At 45.2% G+C, this 19,511-nt stretch overlaps 1 protein-coding gene across 5 annotated transcripts in view; it reads left to right on the top strand.

Moving 5' to 3' along the window:
• arid4b (AT-rich interaction domain 4B) overlaps positions 1–19,511 on the top strand; it is a 184,004-nt gene that overhangs the window by 116,997 nt on the left and 47,496 nt on the right. For 4 of the 5 annotated variants that reach the window (XM_034185011.1, XM_034185012.1, XM_034185010.1 and 1 more), the window contains 5 exons: positions 8,891–9,032; positions 10,235–10,314; positions 12,633–12,709; positions 13,681–13,826; positions 13,912–13,984. In XM_034185011.1, the coding sequence (XP_034040902.1) occupies positions 8,891–9,032; positions 10,235–10,314; positions 12,633–12,709; positions 13,681–13,826; positions 13,912–13,984 (518 nt within the window). The remainder of the gene's footprint in view (positions 1–8,890; positions 9,033–10,234; positions 10,315–12,632; positions 12,710–13,680; positions 13,827–13,911; positions 13,985–19,511) is intronic. The other variant, XM_034185013.1, reaches the window with a different exon arrangement.

Raw genomic sequence — 19,511 nt, 5'->3', positions numbered from 1 at the left:
GCATCCGGCATACGTCAGGCAACGGAGGTTAATACCCATTTCTATCCTTTACAATCGCAGGTTAATACCCATTTCTATCCTTTACAATCGCAGGTTAAGACGCGCGTGAGAACGGCAGTGTTCTGCTGCCGCCGATAATGCCCTGTGTACCGCTGGATTTATCCAGGCAAATCCTGCGTTACTCCAGGAACTTTTGCATATAGGCACCGCCCCCAGAGTATAATAGGCTGAAGCAGCTGTCACTGCAGGGGGAGGGAGCTTATCTCTCAGCCTTTTATTCTCCTTTCTTTTTCCCCTCCTCAACATGTTGCTCGTCTCCACTACAGGGCTCTCCTCTGCTTCTGAACCAGACCTCTTGGTAAGTCCTTGCCGCTGCCAATTTTCTTTTAGGAGACATACTGGAGTTTCTCTGCAAAAATATCTGGAGCTGGCCGCGAGTGAGAGGCCTGCATGTTTTTATATTGACCGCCGCCTATTGGCTGTTTGGAACACCGTTAACCAGGAGGTGGCGTTTAGAACGACGTACTGTCCGCTAGCGCCGACGTTTTGTCTGCCTCTGTCGCCGGGTAAAACGCCCTTGAGGACGCTGATGTGGGCTCTATTGCCGTTTTTCACGCCGTTGGTTAGAGATACAACGCCGGCCGCCAATTACAGCTGCGGCACTACAGGAAGGGGCGGGTTGAAACGGCGATTAAAAAGTATCAAACGCCGTTGTTCGCGTTGTTTCTGTCGTCACGCGAATTCTCCGGGAGTGTTCCCGGAATTATTCGACATGTTGAATAATTTTTTCGACGATTCCCGGTAAAGCCGGAACTAAGCCACGCCCCCTAGTGCCGGCGTTGACAACGGCGTTTGATCCTTAAGACGGCCAAAAACTCTTCCGGGACGCTTCCGGGAGTTCTTACCATCTATGTGTAAACGGGGCTTAAGTATGTTGACAGCTTTTGAAATGAAAGATTTACTCTCATCTGCATCCCCTCCTAAACAGCCCCTGAAGACTGGAACAGGAGAGCCTGCTCACCTCCTCCACCTCCTTAATCACACTCAGCTCTTGTGTGTGCAGGCCGGCTGAGGCAGTATGAGAATGGCGTGAGCCCTCCTAAATGTTATCTCCTTTAATTTGAATGTTCCAGTGGGTGTTTTAGGTTCTGATGTACCTTCTCCTGAGAGATTGGAGAATTTCAACAGGGAATAGGAACCGTAAAGGCACTTTGCACCAGACAGAATTGTGGCTCCTCTGTCTTATAAAGAACTCTGCTTCATAATCTCATTCTTGACACCCTTGCTAATGGTACTCAAAGCACAGTTAATATTAATGCTGTCATTTGCTACACTTACATTACAGACTAAAGTGGCTGAGATTTGATCTTTCCATATACATATAAGTAGTCCACTTTAGTTCGCTGATTAAAATGTATTCCTGGTGAAGTGCACGTCACCAGTTGTGTTCCCAGCAATGTCACTCAGAAGTTAACTGTGATGACAAAAACTCAGATAAGTCAGAATTGGGCGCCAATTTCTGTAAAACGTGAGAGGGCCGCGTCGCGTGCAGTTGCATAAAGAGAATTTTGAAATCTTTCACACATAAATGTCGTGCAACAAATGTGAATGTTGCGTGATCTACAACCCCAATTGCAATGAAGTTGGGACGTTGTGTAAAATGTAAATAAAAACAGAATACAATGATTTGCAAATCCTCTTCAACCTATATTCAATTGATTACACCACATGGACAAGATATTTAATGTTCAAACTGATAAACTTTGTTGTTTTTCTGCAAATATTTGCTCATTTTGAAATGAATGCCAGCAACACGTTTCAAAAAAGTTGGGACGAGGCAACAAAAGACTGGGAAAGTTGATGAATGTTCAATGGGACCTTCAAAGCAGCAGAAATGTTTCTGTACCCTTCCCCAGATTCGAGCCTCGAGACAGTTCTGTCTCAGAGGTCTACAGAATATTCCTTTGACTTCATGCTTGGTTTGTGCTCTGACATGCACTGTCAGCTGTGGGACCTTATATGTAGACAAGTGTGTGTCTTTCCAAATCATATCCAATCAACTGAATTTACCCCAGGTGGACTCCAATTAAGCTGTAGAAACATCTCAAGGACGATCAGTGGAAAGAGGATGCACCTGAGCTCAATTTTAAGCTTCATGGCAAAGGGTGTGAATACTTATGTACAACCCCAGTTCCAATGAAGTTGGGACATTGTGTGAAATGTAAATAAAAACAGAATACAATGATTTGCAAATCCTCTTCAACCTGTATTCAATTGAATACACCACAAAGACAAGATATTTAATGTTCAAACTGATAAACTTTATTGTTTTTGTGCAAATATTTGCTTATTTTGAAATGGATGCCTGCAACACGTTTCAAAAAAGTTGGGACGGGACAACAAAAGACTGGGAAAGTTGATGAATGCTCAAAGAACTCCTAATTGGAAACAGGTGAGTGTCATGATTGGGTATAAAAGGAGCATCACCAAAAGGCTCAGCCGTACACAAGCAAAGATGGGGTAAGGATCACCACTTTGTGAACAACTGTATGAAAAAATAGTCCAACAGTTTAGGAACAATGTTTCTCAACGTTCAGTTGCAAGGAATTTAGGGATTCCATCATCTACAGTCCTTAATATAATCAGAAGATTCAAAGAATCTGGAGAACTTTCTACACGTAAGCAGCAAGGCCGAAAACCAACATTGAATGCCAGTGACCTTCGATCCCTCAGGCGGCACTGCATTAAAAACTAACATCATTGTGTAAAGGATCTTAGCGAGTGGGTTCAGGAACACTTCAGAAAATCATCGTCAGTTAACACAGTTCGTTGCTACATCTACAAATGCAAGTTAAAAGTCTACCATGCAAAGTGAAAGCCATACCTCAACAACATTCAGAAACGCCGCCGCCTTCTCTGAGCCTGAGCTCATTTGAAATGGACAGACGCAAAGTAGAAAAGTGTGCTGTGGTCTGATGAGTCCACTTTTCAAATTGTTTTTGGAAATCATGGATGTTGTGTCCTTCGGACAAGAGGAAAGTGACCATCCAGATTGTTACCAGCGCATAGTTCAAAAGCCAGCATCTGTGATGGTACAGGGGTGTGTTAGTGCCCATGGCATGGGCAATTTGCACATCTTTGATGGCACCAACAATTCTGAAAGGTGCATCACACTTTTGGAGCAGTGTGAGTGGTTGCATCACTGCACCCCATCAGAGCGCAGCTCGTTTGAACAATTATAACGAGATATTAAATCTATCATAAACATACTTTTACAGCTGCACACAAGAAGGAAAGAACATGCAACTGTTTTACCAAGCCGTTCTCCCCCTCTAGCTGCCACCTTATCGTGGTGGGGGAGTTTGCGTACCCGGATGATCCTAGGAGCTATGTTGTCGGGGGCTTTGTGCTCCCTGTAGGGTCTCCCAAGGCAAACAGGTCCTAGGTGACGGGTCAGACTAAGGGCAGTTCAGAACCTCCATGACCAGTAAAAGATCAAGGACCGAGACGTCGCCCGGTATGGCGGAGCCGGGGTCCCACCCTGGAGCCAGGCCTGGGGTGGTGTGCGGGCCTTAGCCCATGGGGCCCGGCCGGGCTCAGCCCGAAAGAGTGACATGGGCCCGCCCTCCTGTGGGTTCACCACCTGCAGAGGGGGCCATGGGGGTCGGGTGCAGAGAGGATTGGGTGGTGGTCGAGGGCGGGTGGCCCGGCGGCCCGGTCCATGCTCACAGCCCCTGGCTGTTGGGACGTGGAATGTCACCTCGCTAGGGCGGAAGGAGCCTGAGCTTGTGCGGGAGGTTGAGAGATACCGACTAGAGATAGTCGGGCTCACCTCCACGCACAGCTTGGGCTCTGGTACACAACTCCTGGAGAGGGGCTTGACGCTTCATTTTTCTGGCGTCGCCCACGGGGAGAGGCGGAGAGCTGGGGTCGCATTGCTTATTGTTTCCCAGCTCAGTCGCCAAGTGTTGGAGTTCACTCCGGTGAACGAGAGGGTCACGTCCCTATGCCTTCGGGTTGGGGACAGGTCTCTCACCGTTGTCTCGGCCTACGGGCCGAGCAGCAGTGCAGAGTACCTGACCTTCCTGGAGTCCCCGGGAGGGGTACTAGATAGCGCTCCGACTGGGGACTCCATTGTTCTCCTGGGGGATTTCAATGCCCACGTGGGCGGCGACAGTGAGACCTGGAGGGGGGTGATTGGGAAGCACGCCCTCCCCGATCTGAACCCGAGTGGTGTTCAGTTGTTGGACCTCTGTGCTAGTCACAGTTTGTCCATCACGAACACCATGTTCGAGCACAAGGGTGTCCATAAGTGCACGTGGCACCAGGACACCCTGAGCCGGAGGTCGATGATCGACTTTGTAGTCGTATCATCTGACCTTCGGCCACGTGTCTCGGACACTCGAGTGAAGAGAGGGGCAGAGCTGTCGACTGATCACCACCTGGTGGTGAGTTGGATCCTCTGGGAGGGTAGGAAGCCGGTCAGACCTGGCAGGCCCAAACGTATCGTGAGGGTCTGCTGGGAACGACTGGTGGAACCCTCTGTCAGCGAGGTCTTCAACTCCCACCTCCGGGAGAGCTTCTCCCAGATCTTGGGGGAAATTGGAGACATGGAGTCCGAGTGGACCATGTTCTCCACCTCCATTGTCGATGCGGCTGCTCGTAGCTGTGGTCGCAAGGTCTCTGGTGCCTGTCGCGGCGGCAATCCCCGAACTCGGTGGTGGACACCGGAAGTGAGGGATGCCATCAAGCTGAAGAAGGAGTCCTACTTATCTTTGTTGGTAGGTGGGACCCCAGAGGCAGCTGACAGGTACCGGCAGGCCAAGCGTGCCGCAGCCCTTGTGGTCGCAGAGGCAAAAACTCGGGTCTGGGAGGAGTTCGGGGAGGCTATGGAGGAGGACTATCGGTCGGCCTCGAAGAGATTCTGGCAAACCGTCTGACGCCTCAGGAGGCGGAAGCAGCTCTCCACCAGCACTGTTTACGGTGCGGGTGGGGAGCTGTTGACCCTGACTGGGGATGTTGTCGGGCGGTGGAAGGAGTACTTCGAGGATCTCCTCAATCCCATCGTCACGTCTTCCGAAGAGGAAGCAGAGACTGGGGACTCAGAGGCGGACTCATCCATTACCGAGGCCGAAGTCACCAAGGTGGTTAGAAAGCTCCTCGGTGGCAAGGCTCCTGGGGTGGATGAAATCCGTCCTGAGTACCTTAAGTCTCTGGATGTTGTGGGACGGTCTTGGCTGACACACCTCTGCAACATTGCGTGGCGATCGGGGACAGTGCCTCTGGATTTGCAGACCGGGGTGGTGGTCCCTCTGTTTAAGAAGGGGGACAGGAGGGTGTGTTACAACTATAGGGGGATCACACTCCTCAGCCTCCCCGGTAAGGTCTATTCCAGAGTACTGGAGAGGAGAATTCGACCGATGGTCGAACCTCGGATTCAGGAGGAGCAGTGTGGTTTTCGTCCTGGTCACGGCACACTGGACCAGCTCTACACGCTCCATCGGGTGCTCGAGGGTTCATGGGAATTTGCCCAACCAGTCCACATGTGTTTTGTGGATCTGGAGAAGGCGTTCGACCATGTCCCTCGGGGCACCCTGTGGGGAGTGCTCCGGGAGTGCGGGGTCCGGGGTCCTTTGTTAAGGGCTATCCGATCCCTGTACGACCACAGCAGGAGCTTGGTTTGCATTGCCGGTAGTAAGTCAAACCTGTTTCCAGTGCACGTTGGCCTCCGCCAGGGCTGCCCTTTGTCACCAGTTCTGTTCATTATTTTTATGGACAGAATTTCTAGGCGCAGCCAGGGTGTAGAGGGGGTCTGGTTTGGGAACCACAGAATCTCGTCTCTGCTGTTTGCGGACGATGTGGTTCTGTTGGCTTTGTCAAATCAGGACCTTCAGCGTGCACTGGGGCGGTTTGCGGCCGAGTGTGAAGCGTCCGGGATGAAAATCAGCACCTCCAAATCCGACGCCATGGTTCTTGACCGGAAAAAGGTGCTTTGCCCTCTTCAGGTCGGTGGAGTGTCCTTGCCTCAAGTGGAGGAGTTTAAGTATCTCGGGGTCTTGTTCACGAGTGAAGGATGGATGGAGCGTCAGATTGATAGACGGATCGGTGCAGCATCTGCAGTGATGCGGTCACTGTATCGGACCGTCGTGGTGAAGAGAGAGCTGAGTAGGGGGGCAAAGCTCTCGATTTACCGATCGATCTACGTTTCGCTCCTCACCTATGGTCATGAGATTTGGCTCATGACAGAAAGAACGAGATCGCGAGTACAAGTGGCCGAGATGAGTTTCCTCCGCAGGATGGCTGGGCGCTCCCTTAGAGATAGGGTGAGGAGCTCGGTCACTCGGGAGAGTCGAGCCGCTGCTTCTCTACGTCGAAAGGAGTCAGTTGAGGTGGCTCTGGCATCTTTTCCGCATGCCCCCTGGACGCCTCGCTGGAGAGGTGTTCCAGGCACGTCCCACTGGGAGGAGGCCCCGGGGAAGACCCAGGACACGCTGGAGGGACTACATCTCTCGGCTGGCTTGGGAACGCCTTGGGGTTCCCCCGGAGGAGCTGGGGGAGGTGTGTGTGGATCGGGAGGTCTGGGCGGCTTTACTTGAGCTGCTGCCCCTGCGACCCGACTCCGTATAAAGCGGAAGAAAATGGAGTGGATGGATGGATGGATGGCATTACAATATAAACATGACAAATAATTACCTTTTTAGACTGCTTCAAATGCGTTCTCTCCCTCATTCAGCGCACACCCGTGAGAAAAGCTGCAGCTGGAGCGGTCCTCTGTGATTCAGGAAGTGAGTCAAGCCGTTTTCAACAGCCAACTCGAAGAGAATACGATTAATCTGCTACAAAATATTTTTTTTACAGACACAGCGTCCAGTGTACAGCGCGTAGCAGCCAGTGGAACAAAGCAGGGCGTCCAGCTGGGAACACAGTGGGTCGGATTGTCACGACGATGTGCGTGCAAGTGCGCGGATCAAAGTAGTGCAAGTGTCAGGGCACCTTAAGACAGCCACAGATGCATAATTGAGGTGAAACGTTCACAGCTGCATATTAGCACCATCGCCCTGTTCTGTTCCTGCACACTGTAGTGTCTTAACGTTTGAATTACAAAGAAATTATGTCACAGCTGTAAGTGTAAATGTTTGACTTTTACTACAACAGTATCCATCACATGCAGAGGAAGTCGTCTTTGCATCAAGTAACTACTGTACTTTGTTTATCACTTTGAAGCAGATCTCCTTGTTGATATTTTAGTACCATTGTGGCTGATTTACGGCTCTTGAGTAGTTCCTGCCACTGTGTATGTACTAACAATGAAGTTGGGCTCAGAGCGGGTCTGTTGTGGTGTTAAAACAACCGGGGATGCATTTGCTTGCTGGTGCTGCATGCATGATTATTGCTGTATGTCCTCTGGCTCCAGTGATGTTTCTGACACAACAGAATAAGCAGCTTGTCAATACACACATCCTAATGAGTGAGCTCATCATTAGAGCAGGCCCTTATGCTTTGCTTTGCTGTGCTAACTACAGATGAGCCTAAAGAAATATCCAGTGGTTTTATTGTGGAACAGATGTCTACAGTTTGTCTACAGTTAGATGGTCAGGACCTGCCTCACGTAATGGCCAGGTCAAAACTTTGAAAAAAAAAAAAAAAAAAATCGCCTGCCTTAAATAAGCACCGGGTATTAGCTGTATAAAGGGAGTACATTTGATCGAGTCACTCTTTTTTCTAAGTCCGCTGCTGATTGGTACCTTCGTGTGACTCTTTTAAAGTTCTCGGTCGTGTCTTAAACAGTTTTCAGTAGGAACAGTGTTTTTTTCTGGATTAATTTGCTCCACTTCTTCATACTTTCATGAATCGCCAAACCAACGGTACGGTACTTGCAATTTTACTCCATGAATTGTGGATTATTTGAGTGTCTTTTTCCGACAACATGTAAAGTTGGTCATATTTGTTGACTTTTCTGCCAAAAGTATTTCATCCATGATTGAAATGTAATCTCCATGCTTACTGCAGAAACTTTTAAAATATGATGGGAGAGAAAGGAGTGAAAACGTAAAAGTGAGCAATCACAGCCTTTACGTTCTCCATAGTTTAGCAGGGGTGTGTCAGGGAGGGTTTGCATCATGCAGAGGGCTCTGCTTTAAGTGGTTAGGTTTGCCACACCCAGGGCTATATGTGAAACATAACACCATATTACAGTGCAGGCAGCAAGCAGCATTTTGTTAATAATCACCAGCCTTGAATTACGGCCTGCTTTGTTTCGGCGCCAGGTCTGAGCACGGTTTGAAAAAAATTAACACCCATGCTTTTAATCAAGGAAATAAGGTAATTGTTTTATTAAGAACCTACCTAGAAACAGTTGTCATTTTTACATTCTTTAAGTAGCAAATTTACTTGTGGTCAGCTGTGTGCCCCTTGACATGTTGGTCTTAAAACGAGGTGTGGTCTCACGCAGTGCTGGCACATTAATGTCATGAGACATCAACTGATATAAACCTAGTCTAAAGTTTTCCTGACATAGATACAGTATAATGTTCAGATTTGCCTTACAAAAGTGGATTCACGACATGCACAAACTGAGTTTATATACACAACGAAAACAGTGATTACACAAAATAAAAGTAAACCGTAATGGATAAATACAAATTTCAGTTCACTTGAATTTATTTATAAAGTGCCAAATCACAACACAAGTAACCTTAAGATGATTCACAAAGGTCAGGTGTAACCTTACCGAATGAGATGACAGATGCATATTGCACTTTAGACCCTGTGACATAGATTGTCAATATAAAGGCCAAAGCGATGTGAAATTATGTTGTTAAAACGACACACGTGCTTACTGTTCCTTTCTGAACACCAGCCAGCTGATCAAAGATGTTCTTTCCCACAGTCAAGAGGAAGAGCTGTCTTCATCCTCCAGCGAAGAAGAGGAGAGCAGTCAGCGGCAGAATGAGGATCTGTTTGGCAAAGTGGTATGCGTGGAAGGAGTCTCCACCGGGGATAAAAAGAAGGCCACATGGTACCCTGCGCTGGTGAGTTTCTTTTTCAGCATCACTTTGAAGAAACGTGGGCCACTGCTGCTGATGTTCCAGCACGCTCAAAAAAGCGCTGTGCCATTTCATTTAAAAGGCTGATTATGTAACCTCAGCACTCAGCAGGATTATGTTGTCCTTTCATAATTCCCTCAGCAGGAACTGCTGCAAATACTCTTGTTGTTTCTGAAAATATGATTAGTTTGTTACAGTAGCTGCCTGACATTTGTAGTTAGAAGAATTTCAGAGAACAAAGCCAATCTGCTCTGAGAGGAAACTTTGATTCCTTTTTGCCTGATGTCTGCAGCAGTGTTGGTTTGATTTGTGCATTTTTAGATTATTTTACTTGTCTTTTATTCTACATCTGCCTGCATGTCTCTGCTGCTGAGAACACGCAGTGAAATGGTGACAGGCATTCGTTTATGTAAGTGGTACAAGTAGACCTGGGAGAATGGGAGCGGGTGGAAAAGCAGTCCCTTCAACTGTGCACTCAGCCCCGTCTCCAGTGTTTGTTGTTGTTGGCTTGCTGTTGACTGAGCTCCATGCTGCCTCCTTGTGACAGCACAGAGGACTACATCACATAGTCACATAGTCTGTCATTGTTTACACTGGGAGTGGTGTTGTGGCAGCGTGGTGAAGTAGTACAGCGCTACATGTCTCACACAACAGCTGAGGCCTGAAGAATGCTGCATTAAAAAAATGTGTTTATGAGTTGTCGAGTTAAGAAAAAGTATTAAATAAACAGGAGACTTAACAGATATGAGTCATCACTTTGGAGTAAAAGTGTCCACCATGCAAATGTGTAGCGTATGCGCAGAGAGCGAGAGCAGGAGTGTGCAGTGCAGTCAAGCAAAACAGGCAGCGTCCTGCTGGAAATCAGATCCCCAGAACAGCGGTGCTGCCTGCTCTGCTTCAGTCTTGTCACTGTAACAGTGCTCATTGTTTGTACGCTTCAGCTCCCGTAAACGGCAGCAGCACACACTAACAGTTGGTGTGCATTCCTTACACATCAATTTGTTTGTTTTTGGTTCGTAGTCACCACATTTTATAATTCATCAGCCCGTCCTTTTGCTGAAACATGTTTAGTTGTTGGTTCGTACTCCTGACACCCCACTGCCACCACAACAGTTCTCACACACACGCATTTTGTGGCGGCCAACTCGCCTGACCTTTCCACCTTCTCTTTGTCCATCCACCCCAAGGTCATCTCGCCCGATTCCCATGAAGACTTAACCGTGAAGAAGGACAGCATCTTCGTCCGCTCATTCAAAGATGGCAAATTGTGAGTAATAGATAAATCGATTGTAAAAACTACATTTGCACATGTAACATAAAGCTGCAACTAATAACTAATTAATTATTGAATTAATTGATTGAGATTTTCATTAGTAATGAATCTGACTTATTGCATATACTAAATGTCACATATTAGCCGTTGTAAGTGCTTAAAATATCTTCATCTTATTGTTACTCAAATAAAACTTAGCAAGAAGCAAAAACAAATCTTTGCATTTAAGCAGTGGTAGTTTGCACATTATTGCTGTTTTCAATCGACAAATGTTATCATTTTGTCAGTTAAATATTTCAGCAGCAATGTAAGGAATGTTTTTGTAAGTGTAATTCTGATGTCTGTCATGCACCATTTGCAGCTTTGGAAATCACAGAATAGTCTCATGATATGGAACAATTTGCCTGTTGGTACTGATGGTAGTAGCATGTTGTACAAAGGCAGACTGGCTGTGGTGACTATTCCTTCCTTGTTTTTGATCCCCCCCCCCGACAAAGCTTTTCTACAAGCATTTTGTATTAAACCAAACAGCAGGTGTGTTTTTACTCTGCACAGTGTAGAATAAGCCCCGTCAGGAGTCTTCTGTCAGCTGGTGATAACTTCCTGCAGTCTGAATTTTTTATTCTTTGCTACAACAGAACTTGACCTCAGTCAAGCCAGCCAGTCACAACGTGATGATACGTTACAGTATGATCATAGTTGAGCAGTACTGCCCTATCTAACAAACATACAGGATCCTCTTGCAGTTGCTGTACATCATACACTTTGTGATACTGCGCACCTTTCAGTATGATCCTTCCACAGGGTTCAATTTAGGGTTTGGAAATTTGAAATCCCTGGGACTCCGTGGGGAGTCTCCTTGTCATTGGATGGAGTCCTGAATCAGACCCACCCAAACACAAAACACTTTAATCTTAATGCATGTGTTATTTATTTTTATAATCACTAAGAATGCATATGGATAAAATTTTGCTTTTGACAGGTGAATGCATGTGGCATGGTGAAGCCAGTGTGAGTGTGTGTGGGATGCCCATTAATTAGTCCCACAGTTGTGTGGGTCTGGGCACGCCCCCAGACCCCTAGTTACACCCGCGCCGTTGCTGCTCGCAGCCATGTGTGGGTTTCCCGCACTGGTAACATCAAATGTTGGCAGGTATGCTACAGCTTCCTGCCTGAACCAGTCCAGATGTCTCCTACTGTGCCAACATTCATATTTAAACTAATATATGAAAGATGTCAATGTGGCCCACATTAATAGGCTCTCTGGTCCTCACCTGTATCTGTCAGAATCCATGATTTTAGAGTTGAACATGTAGTAGTTTTTATGCAGTTCCTGATGGAAATGTTGCAGACCCACTGACTCATTCACTGTCTCCATTGTGACCATGCTTGCCCTGCCAGAGAAAAAGCCTTTCCCCCCTATTATTACCATGCTATTCTATTCTATTCAGAATATGAGCCTCCTGACCTCTGTGGCACAGCACTGGAGTCAGTTGGTTTGTTGTCCTCGGGAGGGGATGCTGATAATGTCCCTTTTAAAAACAATAGCTTTTAGGAAAAGCAAGGTCACATGGAGAGAGAGAGAGAGAGAGAGAGAGAGAGAGAGAGAGAGAGAGAGAGAGAGAGAGAGGGGTTTCAGGAAGTAGCTATTCTTGTTCAGACAGAACCTGTTACCATAGTAACAATGGAAACAGAAGCCTGTTCTAATTTTGTTTGTCTGACTTACAAATGTGTCAATACTATTCCAGTATGGTGCACGTAACTAGTCAGTTGCTTTTCAATCCTCATTCAGAACTCAACAAAAGTGATATGAAAAAAACCTGACATCAACTTCTATCATGAATCTCTTCAACAGTAATGTGTCACCCAAAGACATAATGTCAGAAGATTTCATCCAAAACAAGTCACATTGTACTATAAAGTCAACCAACGCTGTAGCGAGTACGCGCTGTGTGAAGGCGGTAAAATGATTGATGCTTCCGTGTCTGCTCAGTTTCGCAGCTTGTTGTTGGTGCCGCGCCGTCAATCCAGACTTTAATTAACAAGACCTCAGGGTGACCCTGAGCTACAGAAACAGTGTAAGAGCAGATCCTCAGCTCCACTTCAGTCTGCTTATCACTTTAAGGACACTTTCTTCACTCTTTGTTTTGGTCTTGATCGGTTTTCTGGCAGCAGTGTTTTCTAGTAGAGAATGTTTTTGACGTGTCTGTATATACATTATCTGCAAAAGCATCTCAAATGGTTCCACTGCAGTTGTGTTGAACCTTAATATAGGAGCTCTGTGCATTAATGGGAGTTGCTGTGTGTTGCAGTTACATTGTGTTGCGGAAAGACGTTCGCAAGGTGAATATCGACTGTCCCCCTAAAGCTGATGCAGGGATCAAACCAGGTGAGTCGACTCTGCAGAGGCAGATAAACTGAAGCTTAGAGCGCAACTAATCACAGACATCTGTGTCTGTGCGCTAACACAGTTGGCACGTACAGTAACGCTCATAGTGTGGTTTGCAGGAAGGCACGCTGAAGAAAGGGTAGCGTAGTTTTTGTTCTGTGAAAGGTAGCGGTAGAGTGTCGCTGTCGAGCCTGTTTTCATTTGAAGTGCTCACCAGGCTTTTTAATATCGTACCCGTGGTTTCTGCACAGCACTTACATTATCATAATTACAGTTAGGAATCTGATTTGTATGATCCAAGTGGTGGAATTCACAGTTGGATGACTCACAGCTGGGATCATTTCTGCATTATAAAAGCGGAAAATAAGCATCTTCTGGTTAGATGCTACTGAATCTGACCTGCAGAACACAGGCTGAATGCGTCTGCTGCTCAGAGTCAAAACAGACCGTGTGTACAGATGTTCAGCCTATGTTTATTTCTTTTTCTTCATGTTTTTACCATGTGTACTTGTAATGTGGTCATTACATGTATATAATATAGCGTAGAATTTGCTGTTACAATAATAATATAAGTTTGTAGAATTGTACTGTGTCTAAACCAGTGCATTTAAACGGGACTTCTCTCCACCGTCTTTATCCAACCCCTTTCCCCTCAGGTTGAGTCCAAACCGATCAGCCACTATACTGCAAATTCCAGAGGCTGTGTGATGATTTACTGCCCAAACAAATACTTAGGAGCAGCCTTCAGATTATTACAAAGCTTGGCTTAATAGAAGTATGGATGTAAATATTGAAGGGCAGGACATTTACCATGATTTCTCTTTTCTTTTTCTTCTGAAAACAGTTTTGCATATGTCAGTAAATAGTACACAGTCAGAGCGTGAGACATTCTGTGGACTAATGTCATCACAGTAGTTTAGAAACACTCCATGCTTACTGGATGTGGTTCGTACGTTCTCTGTGTTTGGCAGCGCTGGATGCAGCTTTGGACTTCCAGCAGCAGTTAGCAGTGCCCAGCTCCTGGAAGACAGAAGTGAAAGAGGAGAGCTCCAGTAGTGAGGATGAGGATGAAGATGAAGAAGAGGAGGAAGAAGATACCAGCAGCGAAGAGGAGGAGGTAGTGGCAGTTCTGTGCACATGATTTATCTCTCTAACCCCCCCAAGTAAAATGACATTTAGTGCTCCTTGTTGGTTGTCTGCAGGAGGAAGTGGAGCCACACCCAGAGGAAAGGGAGAACTTTCTGCAGCAGCTCTACAAGTTCATGGAAGACAGAGGTGAGCACAGATGTCTCACAGAGTTTCTCCTTTTCACCACGATCTTAAGAAAGAAAATTTTATCTCTGAAAACATAGCTACTTCAGAGAAGTTAATTACATTACTGGGGAAAAAAAAACACCTGTAGCATTTTTTTTCTGCTACAATACACAGGTTTTATATATATAAATGAAATACACTCAACAAAAATATAAACGCAACACTTTTGGTTTTGCTCCCATTTTGTATGAGATGAACTCAAAGATCTAAAACTTTTTCCACATACACAATATCAGCATTTCCCTCAAATATTGTTCACAAACCAGTCTAAATCTGTGATAGTGAGCACTTCTCCTTTGCTGAGATAATCCATCCCACCTCACAGGTGTGCCATATCAAGATGCTGATGAGACACCATGATTAGTGCACAGGTGTGCCTTAGACTCCCCACAATAAAAGGCCACTCTGAAAGGTGCAGTTTTGTTTTATTGGGGGGGGATACCAGTCAGTATCTGGTGTGACCACCATTTGCCTCATGCAGTGCAACACATCTCCTTCGCATAGAGTTGATCAGGTTGTCAATTGTGTCCTGTGGAATGTTGGTCCACTCCTCTTCAATGGCTGTGTGAAGTTGCTGGATATTGGCAGGAACTGGTACACGCTGTCGTATACGCCGGTCCAGAGCATCCCAAACATGCTCAATGGGTGACATGTCCGGTGAGTATGCCGGCCATGCAAGAACTGGGACATTTTCAGCTTCCAAGAATTGTGTACAGATCCTTGCAACATGGGGCCGTGCATTATCCTGCTGCAACATGAGGTGATGTTCTTGGATGTATGGCACAACAATGGGCCTCAGGATCTCATCACGGTATCTCTGTGCATTCAAAATGCCATCAATAAAATGCACCTGTGTTCTTCGTCCATAACAGACGCCTGCCCATACCATAACCCCACCGCCACCATGGGCCACTTGATCCACAACATTGACATCAGAAAACCGCTCACCCACACGACGCCACACACGCTGTCTGCCATCTGCCCTGAACAGTGTGAACCGGGATTCATCCGTGAAGAGAACACCTCTCCAACGTGCCAAACGCCAGCGAATGTGAGCATTTGCCCACTCAAGTCGGTTACGACGACGAACTGGAGTCAGGTCGAAACCCCGATGAGGCCGACGAGCATACAGATGAGCTTCCCTGAGACGGTTTCTGACAGTTTGTGCAGAAATTCTTTGGTTATGCAAACCGATTGTTTCAGCAGCTGTCCGAGTGGCTGGTCTCAGACGATCTTGGAGGTGAACATGCTCGATGTGGAGGTCCTGGGATGGTGTGGTTATACGTGGTCTGCGGTTGTGAGGCTGGTTGGATGTACTGCCAAATTCTCTGAAACGCCTTTGGAGACGGCTTATGGTAGAGAAATGAACATTCAATACACGAGCAACAGCTCTGGTTGACATTCCTACTGTCAGCATGCCAATTGCACGCTCCCTCAAATCTTGCAACATCTGTGGCATTGTGCTGTGTGATAAAACTGCACCTTTCAGAGTGGCCTTTTATTGTGGGCAGTCTAAGGCACACCTGTGCACTAATCATGGTGTCTAATCAGCATCTTGATATGGCACACCTGTGAGGTGGGATGGATTATCTCAGCAAAGGAGAAGTGCTCACTATCACAGATTTAGACTGGTTTGTGAACAATATTTGAGGGAAACTGATATTGTGGATGTGGAAAAAGTTTTAGATCTTTGAGTTCATCTCATACAAAATGGGAGCAAAACCAAATGTTGCATTTATATTTTTGTTGAGTGTAGTTTGTGCTCTAAACGTCAATACTCACAGTGGGGAATATACTTTATACATCTATCTATCTATCTATATATATATATATATATATATATATATATATATATATATATATATATATATATGGTGCCCCTTACCTTTGCGCCCAGCAGGCAGAATATGTTTATTCTTTATCTGTGTACAGATTTTTTTATATTAAACTATTTCCATAAACCACAAATCTTACTGTTCTCTCATTTGCTGTTTGCGACATAACTCAGAAAATGAGCCATAGACTTTATAAGAGCAGAAAAAACACTTTTCACTCAGATTATTTCTGTCCAAATGTATACGTCGCTTCAGTTGCACTATATGACTGACAGGTTTAATCAAAATTAGTATATTAGTTTATACTTGTAATAAAGTCATTGAAATGTGTATAAATGCACCAGCTCTCTATGTTAAATAAATAAAAAAATCAATCAATCAATAAAAATTCCTGAATCAACATCTAAATCCTGGTCTTCACCAAAACCTAATGGTTAGTTTCTTGTCATATGAAGTTGATTAGATTGTTAAGTTTCATTTAAATCAGCGGAGAAGTCTTCAGAGTAAATATACAAAAGTAATTAAAATCATCCTAGCTTTATGGCTAATTTCTCCTCATCAACCGGCATGTACTCATTTTCTCGTACACCTTTGCAGCTGAATGACTGTTTAAATACTGGGGAACATTAGCTGTGTGCTTCTTTTATCAACAAGTAAGTGCACTAGTTGTTAATGTTGATTGGACAAGCTAATGAGCTTTCTAGTTATACAAAATAGCTTGTGATGATTAGCACTCTGAGCATTTCTAAACATGTAAAGAAAAAGATAACTTACCCATTTAGTGGTGTGTATTAGCACTGCTCGTGTTGCACCATATTTGTTGACCAATCACACCTGTGTATAAACACATGAAACTAAATTGTTTGAAACCGGACTACAACATTTGAAACAGTGTTGAATTTTTAAACATTTGTTAAACTTTGATTGGCCAGTACATTGAAAACACCAGCACAGGATCCCTGCGCTAATGGCAGTGTATTGATAATAATTTTCGTTCCATAGTAAAATACATTTGTGGCCATAGCCCCACCCCCAATGGTATTATATACTGTATACTGATGACATACTGAAATATATGGTGCTACTCACGCAGTGAGAGCAGTTCATTGGACTTTTTCATTGTTCTGAGTATTGGCCAGTCCAGTGAGTGCTGTCAAACACATCTTTTTTAAGTACCTGTTGTAGTCAATCATGATCACTAAGGAGAAGCTAATAGGCCTTGGCTTTGTCACGTTAAAAGACATTGTAGAGCCTTCAGCTGCACTTATTAAAAGATTTAAGTGATTAGAGAAGGTACAAAAATAAATTCAAACTTGTCCACCCAATTCTTGTTTTTAAAGTCATTAATGATATATGCTGTAGTCATTAAACCCTGGCAAAAGAACAGCTCAGACATCATTAACAGCCCAAAATTACCTTGACATTCATACCCATGATGAGTGTATGTAAACTTCCAACTGCAACTATACATTTGTAAATTGCTCTGTAATAATTTCGTAGGGTACATTTTAAACTGTTTTTGATACGCATCTTGTTACACTGCCAGTGATACAATACATATAGCGATACATGATGATACTGACAATATGATGTGATATGATTCACCCCTGTTCCTGATTCGATGCGATTTGATATGTATTTGATGGCAATTCAGTTCCTCACAATGCGATACGATGCGATTTGGTGCAATATGATGCAATTCAACATGATGCAAAGAAATTATACCAAAAATTTAAATAGAAAATAAGAAGCTGCAATTTAGTATGGTACTGTGGTATTCTTCTTTTTCTGATTCTACTGGAGGCAGAGGATTTGTTTTACTCCTTATAAGCAGCAAATGTACCAGATTCAACATTAAGGAACAGGAATCGGTTCCCTCATATTTGGAACCTGTTAGATCACACTGTCAGAACTTAAAAAGTACAGTAAACAGTAAAACATCACTCTCAATGGGTGACTTAAAGTGATTCACTCATTGACAGAGTACTGCCTTGTCAAAAGTAATTTGAGATACTTTCTTACCAGTTTTGCTGAGTTAGGGGCGCAGCGGCAACCACGACATTCTTTCCAAATGACCTGTGTCTTGCCAAGTTTCCCATCTTTAAAAAAAAGCCAGAATAATTCCAAACACCTGATTTAAATGTTTTAGGTGCGTCAGAAATCTCCTACAGCTGCTTACGTCGTTGTCACGGGCCTCCATTTTAGATAGATTTAGATAGATAGATTTGTTGCGGTAGAAATCAATCAATCAGTCAGTCAACAACTTCATTAATCCCACAAGGGGCAATTTCATTTGAGCAGTCTGTTTAAGAAAAAATAAAATACAATAACAATATATAACAACAATAAAACTAATAAAAAAAACAGACTTAACCGTATAACGCCAAGTGTATCATATTTGATACAGGATTTTCTGAGATGTCTGCTTCATCAGTGTGATATTTTCTCCCCAAAAAACCCATCGTATACAATGAGATACTTGTAGTGCACAGACAAACCACCAGATGTTAGTATCTTATGCATCAGAGGGCCTTCAGATGAGACATTCTAATGGCTGCCTGAAACAAGTGATCCACAGTAATTTCCCTAAGAAAATGCAGCATTTTATAGGTTTGAAATGTTATGTTTGTGTTGTGTGGGCCGCCAGAAGAGGAGGTACTGCTGGCCCACCAACAGAGGGCACCCTGCCTGAAGTGCGGGCTTCAGGCACGAGAGGGCGCTGCCGCCACGGACACAGCCGGGAGTGACAGCTGTTACTCATTACTTCCTGACAGCTGTCACTCATTCTTCATCACCTCACTCCATAAAACCCAGACGTCATCTCCACCTCATCGCCGAGATATCGTACTTCATTGAAGGTAATATCCTCAGCCGTTTTGTGTTACAATATATCTGTATATTGTGAGTGTTTGCAGGAGTACCGGTTCCTCTATCTGTGGAAGCTGAGTGAGTGCAGGACGGCACTCTTTTCCCCTGAGGAATCACTGCGGTACTCATCACATATTGAGTGAGAGGTGGAGGTGGCATTCCCACCGTTGTTGTTACTGGGTGTACACACACCCACACTTGACTGTCTTTGTTCTCGCCAGCAGTACCAGATCCGACAGTCGGAGACGGTGATCACCTGGGAATTCGGGACTTGGCGGCTCCAGTATTCACCAGGTTCGGTGGTGGCAGAAATCGTGTGGTTCCGGCCCTTCTCAGGACAGACGTCTTCTATCCTCGAGCCTGCCCACATGTCACCTTTGTAATTTGACTGTAATCATATTCTGAGATTGTCTGTATATTCGTTGTGCACATTTCACAACATTAAATTGTTCCTTTTTGGCTCATCTATTGACCGTTCATTTGCGCCCCCTGTTGTGGGTCCGTGTCACTACACTTTCACAACAGGATATCTCGGCCAGCGTCATGGACTCCGAGGGGCGTCACACGGCTGTTGAACGACCAATGGGAGAGCAGGGAGCGCAGGCGTCTGCAGGAGGCATGATTGGTGAGCTGCAGCACATTCTCACCGCCTTTACGGCTCGGTTGGATCAAATGACTGAGCAAAACATCCTCCTGAACCGCAGGGTGGAGGCTCTCTCCGCGCAGATGGCGGCGAGCGCTCAGGGTGCTGCTGCAGCTCCTCCTCCTGCCGACCCTGTGCAGGA

This window comes from Thalassophryne amazonica, chromosome 13, assembly GCF_902500255.1.
Source record: "Thalassophryne amazonica chromosome 13, fThaAma1.1, whole genome shotgun sequence".
In the NCBI taxonomy this organism is placed as follows: Eukaryota; Metazoa; Chordata; class Actinopteri; order Batrachoidiformes; family Batrachoididae; genus Thalassophryne; species Thalassophryne amazonica.
The sequence above is the reverse complement of the archived record's forward strand: the minus strand, read 5'-3'. Positions and strand labels throughout refer to the sequence as shown.